Below are 17,462 nucleotides of genomic sequence, written 5' to 3'. Positions count from 1 at the left end.
TTTGACCCTTTGACTTTGTGGGGCTCACATACCTTGGCATCACATAAAACATACCTTGACACCACACTCACCAAGTGTGTCTATATTAGGACCTCATGTGACACGAAAGTTTGTATGAATTTAAGGTAAGGAAGGGTGTTTCCATTTGAAAAATGAAGAAAAAGTTATTTAAATACTAGCAAGTCCACAGCTTGGCATTTTCTGAGGACCCAGGCACAGCCTTGGAGACATTTTTCCTGACAGACGTGGACCACCCGAAGGTGGCCACCAACATCGGAAATGGCACAGCTACCAGCCCCAAAAGACAAGCGGCATGTAGGACGGTAGCCACGTTCACATTTTGAGAACACAGGCAAGATATGATTATTTTACTTCCTCTTTGTAACTCTTGTGAGCCTTATCTGAGTACCACTCTCCGGTCATCCTTTGCAGATGGGGGAGAAGCCTGGCCTTTGGTGAGATGAGCTTTCCCTGCCATCGGCCAGGCCAGGTCGCCGGGCTTCTGCAGCTGCTGCTGCTGACCCTGGGTGAGTAGGGGCCACACAGGGACGGGGGCCTAAGTTCCTAATGTCAGCCAGTGGGGGGAAACCCAGGGGCTTCTGTCTCCGCTTTCACTTGGGCTTCAGAGACATAGCAGGAGGTGGAAAGTGAGCAGAGCCGGGTTTCCAGGAAAACCAAAAGGCTCCAGAGAGACCTTGGAGTCTTCTGTGGCCCTTGGCCTCCTGCCTGGTCCCTCTCCCACCTCATAGGAAGCTGGGATTTTTCTCTCTGCCAAACCACACCTCTAAACCCTCAGAGAAACAATTACTGCCAACATGGGCAAGGGAGAGAAGGTCTGCAGAGCAATACAGCTCCCTTCCTGAGATTTTAAGCCAATATTTAACCAGAGATTGAAAAAGTCGGGGGATGGGCGCCTGGGTGACTCAGTCGTTAAGCGTCTGCCTTCAGCTCAGGTCTTGATCCCAGGGTCCTGGGGTTGAGCCCCATGTCAGGGCTCTCTGCTCAGATGGGAGTCTGCTTCTCTCCCCCTCTGCCTCTTCCCTTCCTTGTTCCCTCTCTCGCTCTTGCTCTCTCAAATAAATAAATAAAATCTTCTAAAAAAAAAGAAAGAAAAAGTAGGGGGAACAAGCGCCCAAGAAGTGAGGTTGGGGGGTAGATAAAGCATCTCTCCCAGCCCTTCTCTGCTTCTGCCCTGCCCAGTTCAGGCCGGAGAAGAGAGGGAGAGCGAGCACAAGCTCCTACGTGCATAGCAAGGAGACCAGGGGTGTGGGTACGAGACATTCGCGTAAATGTCATCCCATAAATCATAGGCTGTATTTTTGTTTGGGCACTATGGGAGGTATGGAATGTGGAGGAAGGAATGGGAGGGAGAGCCTGAGAAGGGGCTGTGGCTGGGTTGCTGGGGCATTTCTCAGAGTCTAAGGAAGCGATGGAACAGCATCATTCCATGCTAACCTTTAACCCTTGGCTCTCCCACAGCTTCCGGACAAGAGCAGTCAGGTCAGTCTTCCTTTCTCTTTCCTTCCTGCTCTCTGGGCATTGGTCCTCCTGGCCAGCACGCCTGTCCCCGTAAATGCAGGCTGAGCGGATGTGCCAGCATGAGTGGTGCTGCCACTCTGGGGTCACACCTGTTACCATGGCCGGTGAACAGAACCTCCTGTGATCTCTGCAGCCTTCAGTTCTTTCCCCATCCGTGCAGGGCAAGGAAGCATTTGCAGAGATAGGAGGCTAATGCCCAGAACCTTCCAACTGTCCCCTTTCTTCCCTAAGGACCATCCCCCCACACCTGTATATTCAAGCTAGGACAGAAAAACAGCTCCCATTCACAGAACAAGTGCTGCAGCCAAATTTTTATACACCTCCAAGGGAGCTCATGTTGCTGTCCTGCTTCAATTTCTGGTCCCATTTGTTGGTTGCAATCTTATATACAAAGGTGATTTCCCAAGCAGCCCGTGCCTCTCCATTCAAATTATTTATATGCTTTAATCTTTTACTGTGTCTGACTTAGATGCAGTGTAGACAAAGGTTGTCTTCTCCATAGAATCTCAAGTTAAACAAAGTTTAAAAGTAATGAAAGCAGGGGAAAAAAATGTTCATTATATATGAGCCACCAACTAGGAAGTGGTTTTTCAGAGTTTAGAAACTACATCCCAGGCCCACCTATACCTTGACAGAGAATTTCAAAATCAGCCACCTACAGAGGCCCTCATAGTGTGTCCCCAGCTACACATCCTGCCTCCTGAGCTTTTCTGAGCCCACCCCAGGGACCTGAGACCTCTCCCCTGTGACACCCACCTGCCCACTTCTGGGCTAGGCAAAGGATGAGGAAGAGCAGGTTCTGCCCCAGGCCTGTCCCCAGGTTGTATCTGCTCCCTTCCCAGTGGGAATGAGCCCAGCTGCAGGTTGGGCCCTCCCCCGGGTTCAACCCACCTCCTATTTACATTCACCTGCCTGCACCTTTCTCTTTCCTGTTCAGCAACATTCCCAAAAGCTTTTCTTCTCCTCACACCTCCATGGTCCACAACCTTCAAAGGAGAGAAAGTGACTCTCACCTGCAAGGATCACCATTCTCTGGCCCAGGGATACATATCTTGGTATAACAATGGGGATTTCTTGAAAAAAGGACCTGAAACAATCCAAATAAACGAGTCTGGACGTTACTCATGCAAGACCCAAAGATCTTCCCTCAGTGACCCCGTGCATGTGGAATTTTTATCTGGTGAGGAAAGAAAGGGGTGAGTTTCTGAAATCAAGCTGCTGGGCACATGTCTGAAGGCTGGGTGAATGCAGGGAACCCAGACAGGGTTGTAAGCAGACCTGAGGATATCTGATGAGCTGATCCCAGTGTTTGGAGGGCTCTAGCTCTTCCCTCATGGGTAGAAGTGAGAGTTTGAAGGAAGAAAGAGATGGAATAGGTTTGTTCACTCTTTGCAGACTGGCTGATCCTCCAGGCTTCGCACCCTGTCTTTGAAGGAGATGATGTAGATCTGAGATGCCGGGGGAAGAAAGAAAAAGATATTAATGAAAAGATTTACTACAGAAATAACAAAGTAATTAGGCGTGACTATAACTCAGAAGTCGTAAGACTACATTCCGTCTCCAGGGACAATAGCAAATATCATTGTACTGCTTCTGGGGAATCTTTTTGGATACGATGGGAAGAAATTTCAGAACCTTTAAAGATCCAAGTTCAAGGTAATGGCTACACTCCTGTGGGTAATAGGTCTTGGCAGGGGAAGTGTGTGAGGATCAAAGAGGGAGTACTCATCAGTGGGGACTTCATGAGAAGCCTTTTCTGAGCAGCCATGGGAAGGAGACGGGAGGTGGTTCCATCTCCATGGGTCCCTACCTCCTGACGCTCTGCTGAGAACACAGATGCATCTCTCCAGGAGTTTGGAGCCTCACTGCCCTGGAAACCGTGTTTGTTCCCTCTAGAGCTGTTTCCACATCCCGTGCTGAGAGCCAGCTCCTCCGAGCCCATCGAGGGGAGCCCAGTGAGCCTGAAATGTGAGACCTGGCTCCCTCCACTGAGGTCACACATTCAGCTTCAGTTCTGTTTCTTCAGAGAAGATAAGGTCCTAGGATCTGGCTGGATTGACTCCCCGGAGCTCCAGATCCTCACCATGTGGAATGAAGACTCAGGGTCCTACTGGTGCCAGGCAAAGGCAGTGACCCCCAATATCATAAAAAAAAGCCTGAGATCTCGGATACGTGTGCAGAGTGAGTATCTGTGCAGCAGCTTTTCCGAGTGAGGAGAGCAGGGCATGACTTCTCCTGCTCCCTGAGACAGCGAACATGGCAGAAGGGAGCTGCCAGCCATCCTGCTATCCTTTTCTTAGGTTCAACGTTGGCCTCACTTCCCTATAACATTCTCTCCCATCTAAGTTAGGTGATAGTTGTTATTGATCATTTACTGGGTGTCCAACATGTGGGGGCCTCAAAGACATACAGAGTACATTTTCTCATGGGTCAACAGCTAACAAAAAGCACCGATGACCACACGAAGTCTGTAGAGGGCCCTATGGGGCTGTCCATGTGTCGACCGAAAATTATTCCAAAATATTAAGAAAAGAGGAAGATAACCACAAACTGAAATAGTCAGAGAAGAAGGTGGGGAGGTGGTGCTGAGACTGGAGGAGCTTGGAGGATGGAGAGAGGTTTGGGATCTGAATCAAGTCACTTCAGGATACAAGGAACCTTCCCTGTTCTCTCTTTCTTTGTGGTCCATTGATACATCAGAGATGCCTTAGAGATAAAGGTCTGTAAAATGTGACTGTGGTCAACACTAAGTTTAAAAAGAAGATAGACCTGGTGCCCACATTACCCGAGGATGGTAACTATTGTGTGGGGGGACAGGTACGGCTCCCTTCATAAGAATGTACACAATCAGGTCCTTATTTCCCACTTTAGACCCGTTGATATTGGCTTATTCGTGGCAACCCCAGCCTTCCCCTTGGCCCTGCAGCACCTGCCTTTGAGACCCTCTTAAGACCTTCTCTGTCCTCCTAGGGATCCCTGTGTCTGATGTGAATCTAGAGATCCAGTCCCCTGGGGGCCAGCTGATTGAAGGAAAAGATCTGGTCCTTATCTGCTCAGTAGCCAAGGGTACAGGGACTGTCACATTCTCCTGGCACCGGGAGGGCACGGAGAGGCGCTTGGGCAGGAAGATTCAACGTGCCCTGTCAGCAGAGCTGCAGATAGCCGCCGTGAGGGGGCAGGATGCTGGGAGGTACTACTGCTCAGCCGACAACCTCTATGGCCCCATCCTCAGTAAACGGATCAGAGTCACACTGAGAAGTAAGTTCCTCCTTCTTTCACTCAACCTTGTTCCCCAGCCAGGGTTTAGGTTCTCTGTCAGCTACTAGGATCTTCTGAAGGAGGCAAGGAACAGAGGCATGAAGATTTAAATGCCAACAAGGAATGGCAAAGGTGGAAAGTAATGTGAGACAATTTTGTCTTGCGGAGAAGACTGAGTAGTAATGAAAACAAAATTATCTAACATCCCTCCTCATGGTTCAAGGAATCCATCTACTTTTAGGCTCCTTGAGTGGAGCCATTAATCTGTCACAGTGTCAGGGACTCTTTCTGACGGCCCCCTGTCTCCCTCAGGTCCAGTGTCCCGCCCCGTCCTCACTGTCAGGGCACCCAGGGCCCGGGCCGTGGTGGTGGGGGATGTGGTGGAGCTTCGCTGTGAGACCCAGAGTGGCTCTCCCCCGATCCTGTACCGGTTTTATCACGAGGATGTCACCCTGGGGAGCAGCTCGGCCCCCTCTGGAGGAGGAGTGTCCTTCAACCTCTCTCTGACCACAGAACATTCTGGAAACTACTCCTGTGAGGCCAACAACAGCCTGGGGGCCCAGCACAGCGAGGCGGTGCCACTCAGGGTCACAGGTAGGACATGTCCTGATCCCAGGTCCATATTCCTCCCACTAAATTATGCTGGATATTTCCTTTATTATCTGGTATACATGCTCAATTAAAACTGCCCATGAACTATGTTTCCTCCGTCAGTTCCAGTGTCCCGCCCTGTCCTCACCTTCAACCCTGCCAGGGCCCAGGTTGTGGTGGGAGATTTGTTAGAACTTCGCTGTGAGGTCCAGAGAGGCTCCCCGCCAATCTTATACTGGTTTTATCATGAAGATGTCATCCTGGGGAACACCTCAGCCCCTTTTGGAGGAGGAGCATCTTTTAACCTCTCCCTGACCACAGAGCATTCTGGAAATTACTCCTGTGGGGCTGACAATGGCCTGGGAGTCCAGAGGAGTTACATGGTGACACTCAACTTCACAGGTGGGTTCCGGGGGTACCTGAGCTACGGGTTACAGTTAAGGTCAATAAAATATTTTTCCTACAAACTATACAAATTCTACCAGCACAAAGAGTTTTTGAACATGCCACCAAGGCTTGGGGCTTCTAGAGATTGTGCTGATTTCATGGGGGAAGGAAAGGGAATAGATTTCAATCTTAGATGCTGACAATCATGTGCCATTATTTTGAAAGTTACAAATTATACTGGAGATAATTTAAATGGAGGAATCAGAACCTGGAACAAAACTGCCCTGATAGATCTCTAGCCCCCACCTTCATGTTGTCTAGATCAAAAACACTTGCCAACAGAACTCAAATATAGGTCTTCCCACTTAGGGCTTTCCACGAACAAAGTAATCCATATCACTGTGGGCATCATCGGGTGGCTGCTAAGCATGCTTGGCCTTGCTGCTACTGCTTCTTTGGTGAGTCACTTCAGGACCCAAAGGAAATCAGGTGGGTGTCTATGTATTACCCTTTGGAGTCGTGACTTTTGCCATTGCTATAATACTTGGGACTTGTATGGTGCATCTTATTAAGGTCATTATTCTCTTCCAAACACTAGACCCTCAGTTCTACTCACTGGCACTCTGTAGGCAATAGTGACAAAAAGGTAGAATACATTTCTCAATAAAGTTGTTACTCCATGTGTTTAAATTGAGATTTAAGTCAGGTAGCAGAATTTTGCTTCCAATTAAAAATTAGAAAGGTAAGTATTTACTATTCTACTCCAGGTTCAAAGCTTACTGAGAACAAAAGGAATAATAATAAAGCCTTCCGTTTGTAACAACAAAAAATAAGTAATAGCATGGTGCAAACCATAAACTCTGAGATATATTTGAGCTCCAGTCAAATATCGTGAAATTTGGAAAATTAATGGAGATGCTGAGAATGAAATTAAAATTTCACAATATTTGACTGGCTAGAACCTCCTGTACATGCTGAATAGAAGTGGTGAGAGCAGACATGCTGGTCTCATTCCTGATCTTAGGGGAAAGTATTTGGTCTCTCATCATTTACTATGATAATGTTAGCTGTGGATTTTTTATACATGTTTTTTTTTATTAGGCTAAGGCAGTCCCTACTATTTATAATTTGCTGAAAGTTTTTATAGGAAAAATGTTTGTCAAATGCTTTTTCGACATTGATTAAGATGATCATATGATTTTCTTTTCTAGTCTATTGATATGGATTTTGAATTTTGAATGTTAAAACAGGCTTGCATTTGTGAGGTCAACTTCACTTGGTCATGATTGTTGAATTTGATTTGGTAAAATTTTGTTAAGAATGTTTGCAACTACATTCATGAGGGATATTGCTTGGTAGCTTTATTTTCTTGTCATACCTTTATCTGACTTGATGTTAAGGTAACACCCACTTAGTTACCACTTCTGGTATTTGTCATTCCTTTTTGTGTTTCCACTTTTCCATATGGTATCATTTTCTTTCTGCCTGAATTACTTTTCACATTTCTTACAGTATGGGTCTGCTGGTGAACTTGCCTGGTTGTGTTGCTAAAGTCTATTATATCCTTACTGATTTTCTACTTGATCTATCAACTATTGAAAGAAGGGTATTGAAATTGCCAACTCTAATTATGGATTTATCCATCTCTTCTCACAATTCTATCAACTTTTGCTTCAGGTATTTTGAAGCTCTTTTATTAGGTGCATAAATGTTTATAATTGTTTATGTTTTTGATAAAATGACCACTTTATCTTTGTGAAATGATATTTTTATCCCTGGTAGTGTCATTTACTCTGAGATAATCTTTGATATTAATGTATTAATATAAGTAATGTTAATATGGTATTTCTTTTTTTTAATATTTTATTTATGCATTTGAGAAAGAGAGTGGGAGAGACAGCATGAGATGGGGGAGGGTCAGAGGGAGAAGCACACTTCCCACTGAGCAGAGAGCCTGATGTAGGATTTGATTCTGGAACTCTGGGATTGTGACCTGAGTCAAAGGCAGATGCTTAACCCACTGAGCCACCCAGGTGCCCCTAACATGGTATTTCTTTATCCATCTTTTTACTTGTAACCTATTTGGGCCTTTATATTTAAAGTATTTTTTATAAATAGATAGCATATATTTAATTCTTTTTATCCAATAACAATCTCTAACTTTTAACTAAGGTGTTTAGACCATTTACATTAATGTGATGATGGGCGCCTCGGTGGCTCAGTTGGTTATGCGACTGCCTTCGGCTCAGGTCATGATCCTGGAGTCCCAGGATCAAGTCCCACATCGGGCTACCTGCTCAGCGGGGAGCCTGCTTCTCCCTCTGACCCTCCCCCCTCTCATGTGCTCTCTCTCTCTCTCTCTCTCATTCTTGCTCTCTCAAATAAATAAATAAAATCTTACATTAATGTGATGATAAGGTTAGATTTAATTCTATTATTTTGCTATTTGTTTTCTATTTGTTCCATCTATTCTTTGTTTTCCTTTTCGTTTTTTTCTACCTTCTTTTAGACCAATTGAGTATTTTTTTATGATTCCATTTTTTCCCTTTGTTGGCTTATTAGGTATATAATTCTTTGTTTTGTTTACTTTACTGGTTGTTTTAGCATTTATAGTATAGACATCTAACTACAATCTATCTTCAAGTGACATTAGATCACTTCACATATAGTGTAAGGGTATTACCATCATGGGGCACCTTTATATTTTGGAATTACTAAAACTGTACTTTCTGTCTGCCTCTCACTCAGCATAACATGGCATTTCCTTTTCTGTCAGGTCAAATGCTTCTGTTCTCCCTTTCTTAGGGCTTATATTTGAAAATCAAGCAAGCAAACAAACAGATAAATAGAACATTTGGATCTCAGTTTAATGAAAAAACTTATACATTTTTCTTAATGATGTTGGTCAAGCATTGTCTTCTTACCCTTTTCTTTTCAGGTCAATCAATGAGACTGTCCTGTTTCTTTGCATGAAAAATGGCACCAACATTTTATGACTGATATTTTAAAGCTACTTAGTATTGGGCGCCTGGGTGGCTTAGATGGTTGGGCGTCTGCCTTCGGCTCCGATCATGATCCCGGGATCCTGGGATCAAGTCCCGCATTGGGCTCCCTGCTCCTTGGGAGTCTGCTTCTCCCTCTGCTTCTCTCTCTCTCTCTCTGTCTCTCATGAATAGATGGATAAAATCTTTTATAAAAAAAAAGAAAACTACTTAGTATTTTCTTAAATAACATTACATATAAAATTAAGTGTGTGTATCATTTTTTAAAAAATATATAAAGATAATAAGAGCACTAACCCTAATAGTACTCGTCATAAAATGTACCATTCATTTAGAGCCCATTATATGCAATTTTGTAGTTTGTCTACTCCCCATTATTCAATAACTACATTTCAGTTCAATTCAATCAATATTATTATAACCATATTAGAGATGAAAAAAATGGAGATATTTCATAAGTTAAGTAATCTTTCCAAACTCCTGTATCTATTAAGAGTCAGAGTTAGGGCTTACTTGGGGGTCTTCTTATCCCTTGACTCCATATTCTCTCACTGCACCTTGGTGACTTATGGAAAGCTGGTCACACCTCCTACTTTCAAAACTACTTTTCTATTTTATCATCTGTTTGTGTCACTTATTAATTAGAAACATACTAGAAGTGCAGACATAAAACCTTACTGTTGGAGTTCAAAAATGTTCAAAAAATAGATTGCTCAGTCAATACAACAACAACCAACACAGGGATGTCAAGATTAGCAACTATCATTTTATGTGATCCATGAGAACAGGAACCCAGGAGGTTCTGACGTCCACATCTAGAGGAAGTGTTGTTTTAAATAACAAACTTAGTAAGAAATTCTGACAGTCCACCAATCAGAGGGTATCTGTCTTTCTCATCTCAAAATTTTGCCAACTGTACTTCCCTTATAGCCAAGTCTTCCTTCTCATTATCCATCAGCCTTCTCAGGGAAGAGCTCAGCCCTTTCCATTTTTTCTAAAATATTATTCTGTCTGCTCCTTAAGCCTGAGTTTATCCAACTAGTTACCAAAGGGAGTGATAAATGTATTGACTCTGTGATTGAACTGCCTGGATGAAAATTCCAGCAATATAACTTGCCAAATACTTGATATTTGGCAGATAAATTAAACTCTCCAAACCCCAGTTTCTTTATGGTCATAATAATAGTTATCTACCATTTTGGTGCTATATAAACTGCTTAGCACTATGCCTGGCCCATAGCTAATATCAGTGATATTAGCTTGTGTTATGTAAATAGCCACCTTCTGGGTCTATTCTCCCTTTTACATATGAAGAAATAAACTGACTTGCAGACACATCCTGAGACTTAGCTAACCCACCCACAAGGGAGGACAGGGGCTGTTGACTGATGTGAATCACAAATGCTCTCAGGAGGGATCATGCTCTTCCAGTTCAGCCATGGTTTGCAGACATCAATCAGTCATTTTTCATGAGAATGTTTACTTGGGGCAATAACTCATGGTCTCTAAGCCCAATGAGACAGACAGAGAGCCGCAGATAAATAGGCAACAGTCAGGAATGGGAAATTAAGAGGAGTCCTGCTTTGGGGCAGACCAAAAAGATTTCAGTGTTTCACTGATGATAGAAAACTGCCGTATTTTCAAGGCTGATGGAGTAGCCTTCCAGATTAGGTTTACATGTTATCACCTAACATAAAATTGTTCCATTTTTTTTTTAGTCCTCAAAGTATATCCTTTAATTTGTTCAGTTGCTGAACAAACCTTTATTGAATATTGTGAACATTCTAGCCACTGGGAATATAAAAATAATTAAGACGAAGTTGTAGCCTCAAGTAACACACTCTTTCAGGATGGAGAGAGTTGGAGGGAAACATACAAATTGGTAATTGCCATCCAATATGGTGATTTTAATATTGCAGGGGTCTATGTGTGTGGAGATAGTTCACTTGATACAGCTCACTGGCCCCAGGGAAAGCCCTGGAGGAGGAAAGATCATTTGGAATCAGCCAGGTGAAAGAGAAGGAAAGAAGGGGTATGGAGAAAACACCCACTGTGGATAGGTTTGCAAGGGCCACAGGTAGAGAGAGGTCGAGCTTGTTATGGGAGCCCTATTGATTCAGTGTGTAGGAACTCTGCCTCTGGTCTCCATCTCCTAGGGCCGCAGTTAGGATAAAGAAGAGGAAGAGGGAAAGCACTTGGCCCAGAGTTAAATACTAAGTTGTCTCTCTTGTGCTACTTGGCCATACCTCCTTAGAGTGCATGCTGCTTTTACTGACTGAATAAGTATGATTCTGGGCAACTCTCTTTCCAGACCCCAACTACCTCATTGGTAATCTCCTATGGGGATGGGGAGGGGGGTGGTTAGAGCCAGATGTTCTCTAATATTTGCCATAGCTGAGACCTAGAATAAATCTGATTTCCAGGAAAGGACATTCTAACATAGAGCCCACTACCTACACAGCTCACTCACCATCAGTCATCCTTTGTTTTTCAGGAGGACTTCGTGCCACTGGAACACCCAGGTGAGGTCTCTTGTTTCTTATGCTGCCAACGTTGTCATGATTTAGTCATGCCCACAAAACAGGGTCACAGAATTATAAGTACGTTAAAAAATATTTGACCGGACTTCCTATTAACATTTTCAAATTCTTACAAAACCCAGAAGTGTGATTCAGAAAGCCACTTTCAGCCACATTTATCATACTCACTTAGACCTACACATACACAGAACTCATGTCATTTGCTCTCCATGTTAATCTATCTACTTCCTTAAATGTGCCTGGTGGAGAGCTGGCCACTCACACCTTAATGGCGTCATCTGTCACAGGGCTGCGCCTCTTTCTCCCCCACTCACCCCTCCACCACACACTCATGCAGGACATAATTGTTGAATGCTGGCAATGTTCAATTCCCAGTATTAATTGCAGAAGGAAACAGAAGTGGGGAAAAACACACCACTCTTTTCCCAGAAAGTCTTCATGGAATCTTACAGGAAAGGTAGATTATTGTAATATGAGCTGGAACATTGAAAGGGACCCTTTTCAAAAAACAAAAGTCAAGTTCTTTGGGAATGCAAAAGTCTTTGTGTATCAGTGTTTAAACATTTAAATTTTTGAGAACAATAAAAAATTAGGCGGATATAACTGTTTACCAAAATGACCTTGAGACTGTGCACTTTTGCCCACTGACCTTGTGTGAGTCTTCCCTCTCTGTAATGCTGTCTTGGGCTGCACGTCACGTCACACACACCTTCTGAGTCCTCTTGAGAGAGCCATGCAGAGTCAGGGTAGGCAGCCATGATATTTTTAAAATATTTTATTTATTTATTATTTGAGAGAGAGAGCGCGAGTGAGTGTGAGCAGGGAGAGGGCAGAGGGAAAAGGAAGGAATTGTCAGAGAGAGAATCCCAAGCAGACTCCACACCGAGCGTGGAGCCTGATGCAGTGCTCGATTTCATGACCTTGAGATCATGACCTGAGCCAAAATCAAGAGTCCGACACTTAACCAACTGAGCCACCCAGGCGTCCCCACAGCCATGATATTTTTACATGGACCGTGCTGGGCTCCTCCTGGATACCAGTTTTCCTGAGACTCGGTATGATCCACAAATCCTTTTCTCCCTTGTGTCTCTCGCTCTCTGTCACAGTTACAGTCCCAAGGAGCATCGAGAGCCTTCCCGGTCCGGGCCCTCCAACACAGACCCCCACAGGCCCATCCACTCTGAGCCAGCAGCCCTGATGGAGCTGCAGCCTGTGTATAGCAATGGTGAGGACTTCCTAAGTATCCCAGGGCTCCAGGGATGCGCCAGAGTGGGAGGAGAGATGGAGCCACTGCCCAGGAAGGAGTCACACTCAACTTTAAAGTGACATTCCTGGCCCAGTGTCTGAGACAGAAGGTGGTTATGAACTTAGTGGCTGAGAAGGGTCTAGAGTGTGGGTTCTGGACTATAGCTAGCTATCATCTGTTCTCTCACAGTGAGTCCTGGACATGACAATCTGGTTTATTCCCAGATCTGGAGCAGCCATCATACAAAGGAAAATCCAGGTGAGACCCCTTCCAGACAAGTGGAGGTGAGGTGGCCATGTGTGAGTGGATCCTCGAGGGGCCTCTGATCAGGCCTCTCAAATATGAGTGGGACACCGAAGGAAGGCATCATCTCCTCCCGCACTGCCATCATATGGCTGAGTCCCTTCCCATGGGCCCATGTGCACTGCCACCGGACCCCGCAAACTCTCTGAGGACAGACACTATTGTTTCCCATGAACATACCAATAGCATTGGTTAGAAAACCAACCAGTGCAGTGCTTAGAAAACTATAGGCCTCTTCAAATACTGTTTTCAAAGAATGCATGACCGGTAATTGCTAGTGTCACCCTCTCATAACCTAATGTGTACACAATCATAATTCTCCCAACTGGTCTCTTTATTTCTAATCTTGTCCTCCTCTAGCCACCCCCCAACACTCTGTTTCCAGCACAATCCCTCTGAGATACACTGCTGATCACAGCCTGCCTCAGTGACTCTTCATTCCAAAGCTGGACCCTTGCCTCCCCCTGCACTTCAGCCCCTCCTCAAATCTCTGTCTTTACTCTAGCCGAGCTGACCCTTCCCATTTTCCTGCTCATACTGGGCTGTTGCCTGCTTTGGTGCTCATGTGTCTTATTTGTTCTGAAATGTCCTTACCCCCACCTAGTTTACCTCTGACCCCTGCTCACATGTCAAGACATACCTCTGTGAAACGTCCCACCAGCCCTCCCTGTGTCTGAACCTGGGAGGACAGATTACCCTTTTGGCAACAACAGAGTTCAGTATGTATTTCTCTCTTGGTGCCCATTGTACTGGTTGCCTACATTTACACGTCCATTGCCCCCCTTACAAATTATAGGCTCCTTGGGTATATGGACTGAGTTTGTGTTGTTTCTCTGTCCTTGTAGCTTACCAGTGTTTAATAAAGGTCATTGTTCACTGAGTGCTTATTGGCTGAATAAATAAATGAAAGAGATCCAGAGGACCCCTTGGAAAGATAGAAGAAACACACACACTGAATTTTCTTAATGCTTCACTGCAAATCTTCACTGGGAATTTACTGTGTGGCCTTAGAATGGTAACCCCCTCTCCAGCCTCCTCCACTTTCCCTGCACGAAGTGAAACCCGTATTCCACTTTCTCCCAATCAGTGCAGCCACAGAGGCGCTGAATGGGAGTGGGAAGGGAGCAGGGGGACCACTTTGCTGGGGTGATGAGCAGTGGAGAGAGAAGGAAATCATCAGGAAAGTCACTCTGGACATTTGGTGGGCAAGGGAAAGGCTTTATCAGTGCGCGAGGGTGGGGTACTCTGTCTGAGGCTTGGAAGAATCCAGCAGAGCAAACCGTTGAGAGCTGAGTCAGCAGAGGAGAGATTTTTGAAATGCATTATGAGTGGGTTGTAAGTTGGAATATGTCACCCACAGTCTAATACTTTTCTTCCCTCCTCCCATCCAACAGCACCTTCACCAAAGACACATCAGAAGGATGAGGTGGGTCACCCTTTCCGGCTCTCTCTCCCCTCTGCACCTCCTCACCTCTACTTAGGTACTTACTGTTTGTGGGTTTCCCACCAGGAACCAGCAATCATCTATTCAGAGGTGAAGAAGGCACATCCAGATGACCATGAAGGGCAGGCCCATGAAGATGCTGCAGAAAACTATGAGAATCTCCCATGTGCACCACTGGCCCTAGACCGCTAGCCCTCTGCCCAGAGTGGCCCACAGGGAGCCTGGGAGCAGCCCATGTCTTCTCCCTGTTCTCCACAACCATGCACCCGCCTTCCGTTCAGGGGGCTGGGTGAAAGTTCTGCCCCACCCCTCCGTGACTGAGTCTCTGTGTTCTCTGGGAACAGAATGGGCAGCATTTCAGTAAACACTGCATTTCTTCACAGTAGAGACACGTGTGAAGGCAGGGCAGATGGGCCTTCACCTCCTGGGTCCGTGGAACAGAGGAGGAAGGGCGAATGGTCTAGCCAGGATCACAAGGGTGCAATCATGACCATGTGCTCCAAGTGTGATCGAAAGCTTTGAATGCGCCATCTCTGCATAAACAATTTGCTCTAAACACTTTGTTTCCTTTTTTAGATAGATAGGTGATAAGTGACTGATGATGATATTAATGAATAAGATAAATAGAGATATAAGACACACACACCAATCCACTCAGAATTTGGGGCCTTCACGAGTCTTCCTCTCTCAAAAGATCAAACCTCCCCCCTTCCTGTAGCAGCCGAGTTCCACTGCTTAATTGTTCAACATCCACTTTTTGGAGGCTCCAGAAATCAGCAGCAATCTTGGAATCCCAGTGGAGCTGGTGACTCTCACGACTCACAGGGCAAAGCCTAGTGTCGTGAGACACCCCTCCCATTGCCCACCGACTCCCAATTAATTCAAGCACTGAGTGTCCACCGTGGGAGAAAACATTTAAAAAGCATGCCATCTGTGCTTAAGTCTCCAGAAAAGCAGCAGAGTTGCCTTGAGTGGCTTTTATTCGTATGGAATAGCTGGAATTGTTAGCCTGTGTCACCTGGGGTGACACTGAACTTTTTACTGCAGTAAAAAAATAGACCTTAGCAAGCTGGTGCGTTCACTGAGGACTGGTATACATCCACTGATACACGTTATGGACAGCAGGGATTTTACACCTTCCATATTTATGACTCCAAGTAAATAACACAGTGAGGCTTTGCAAACCTTTGGAGTAGCAAGAATAAAAAGTACTAAGTGTATTTCAAATGTTATTCCTTTCCCTGTGGTGTCAGAAGCTTAGGCAACGGGAAGTGTAACATACAGCAAAATGCAATCCAATTTGAGGTTTTAATCTTAGCCTCAGGAATTTGGCTAGCAAGCTAATTTGCTGAGGGGAAAAGAAAAGTGATGTCCTTTATAAAGAGGGAATATATTATTTGTTACCAAAGAGAGACTTATATGTCTTGTTTCCATATTAGCTGGTACAAAATGCTCTCCAGAATGTATACTTGGCCTTTAGAGAGAGCAAGAAGTCCAGGTGTAATCTGTGCCTATGCTTAAATTTGGCCGTGAGTGCCTCCCAACTTTGGGCTCCAGGAAGAATAGAGCCATATAAGGGGGAGGGGGACATTCCACGAGGTGCCAGCTGTGGGAAACCCATCTGAAAGAATGGTGACAAAAGGCAAAGTCCCCAAGGGAGAGAGGCAGCATTGGGGCACCTGGGTGGCTCAGTCGTTAAGCGTCTGCCTTCAGCTCGGGTCATGATCCCAGGGCCCTGGGATCGAGCCCCACATCGGGGTCCCTGCTTGGTGGGAAGCCTGCTTCTCCCTCTCCCACTCCCCCTGCTTGTGTTCCCTCTCTTACTGTGTCTCTTTCTGTCAAATAAATAAATAAAATCTTTAAAAAAAAAAAAAGGCATCATTCCATGGCCGGTAAGAGTCACTCTGCAGAAGGGCACGTCAGCCGTGTAACAGCCACCAGGACGGCAGCCACTCAGGTGGACAATATCCGTGATGCCACAGCAAGAGATGGAGACCGCGCAGGGCTCTCTGGTGCACAGAACAGCTCTGACAGGGTGCAGACCCTTCTCCCAGAACTCCTATCTAGGTCCTCAAACTGAGGGCAAACAGTACCTGTGAGCAGTCAGGGAGAGCCTAAGGAATAATTGGGAGAATATCCAAGAGGAAATCATATTTCCAGCTAGTCAAGAAGGTAACATTTGAGTCATCAAGATCTAAGACATGACTATAATCTCTTTCTTTATTATATTTATTTCATTTATTTACAGATGTCTTGAAGAATAATTTATATGCAATAAATCACACATATCTGAAGTATACAATTTGATTTTTTGGCAGAAATGTACATCCACGAAACCACCACAATCAAGATCCCAAACATCTCCATCACACCCCACTGCTCTCCTGCCCTAAGGAACACCTCTTTCCCTCCACACCTTCTCATGCCATCACGAGATGCTTTCTGTCACTTATGTAAATAGGATCATACAGTATATACTCTTTTGTGCCGGGCTTCCCTCACGAAGCAAGAGAATTTTGAGACTCATTCACATTGTATCAAATAGCTGCAACACATTCCTTTTTATTGCTACATAATATTCCATTGGATATACCAAATTTTCATTATCCATCTCTCTGTAAATGGACATTTAGATTGTTTCATTTGTCATTAAAAATAATACTACGAAAATTCACATACAAGTGTTTGTGTGGACATGTTTCCATTGCTCCTTTGTAAATACCTGGGAGTATAATTGCTGAGTCACATAGTAGATTTATGTTGAAGGTTTTAAGAGGCTTGATACTCTTTTCCAAAATACCTGCACCAGGTCACATCCCTGCCAGCACTGACTGATAGCTACAGTAGTTCCACACCCTTGGCAACACTTGGCATTTGCATCTTCAACTTTAGCCATTGCAAAGAGTGTGTGCTGTAGTGTAGTGTGATCTCACTGTTGTTTTAATTTCCCTGGTGATCCATGAGCTGAGTCTCTTCTCAAGTCCTTATTCACTCTTTGCAGACTTTGTGAAGGGTCTGTTCACACCTTTCACTTCTTTATTGGGCTATTTGTCTTTTTATTATTGAATTGCAAGAATTAGGTATCTTTAGTTTTTTTATTCTGGTCTGATTTACATGTTGCAAACATCTTCTGTATGTAGCTTGCTGTTGAT

General features: G+C 44.8%; 1 protein-coding gene across 5 annotated transcripts; it reads left to right on the top strand.

The window, feature by feature from the left end:
- The first annotated feature begins 343 nt into the window (after positions 1-343).
- Positions 344-16,163, top strand: FCRL3 (Fc receptor like 3). Of its 5 annotated transcripts, XM_025860601.2 has the most exons (14): positions 344-527; positions 1,480-1,500; positions 2,477-2,719; positions 2,935-3,195; positions 3,436-3,720; positions 4,510-4,797; positions 5,110-5,391; positions 5,512-5,790; positions 6,145-6,264; positions 11,272-11,299; positions 12,424-12,542; positions 12,753-12,821; positions 14,261-14,292; positions 14,377-16,163. In XM_025860601.2, the coding sequence occupies exons 1-14, from the start codon at positions 461-463 to the stop codon at positions 14,500-14,502; spliced, it is 2,220 nt and encodes a 739-aa protein (XP_025716386.1). In that variant the 5' UTR covers positions 344-460; the 3' UTR covers positions 14,503-16,163. The 5 variants fall into 5 exon arrangements, with proteins under 5 accessions (XP_025716386.1, XP_025716387.1, XP_025716388.1 ...); XM_025860602.2 differs by lacking the exon at positions 1,480-1,500; XM_025860603.2 differs by lacking the exon at positions 2,477-2,719 and having other exon boundaries at positions 345-527.
- The last annotated feature ends 1,299 nt before the right edge of the window (positions 16,164-17,462 follow it).

This window comes from Callorhinus ursinus, unplaced genomic scaffold, assembly GCF_003265705.2.
Source record: "Callorhinus ursinus isolate GAN/ISIS: 27379988/994484 unplaced genomic scaffold, GSC_fseal_2.0 scaffold88, whole genome shotgun sequence".
NCBI classification, from domain to species: Eukaryota; Metazoa; Chordata; class Mammalia; order Carnivora; family Otariidae; genus Callorhinus; species Callorhinus ursinus.
This window is presented reverse-complemented; position numbering and strand designations above follow the sequence as displayed.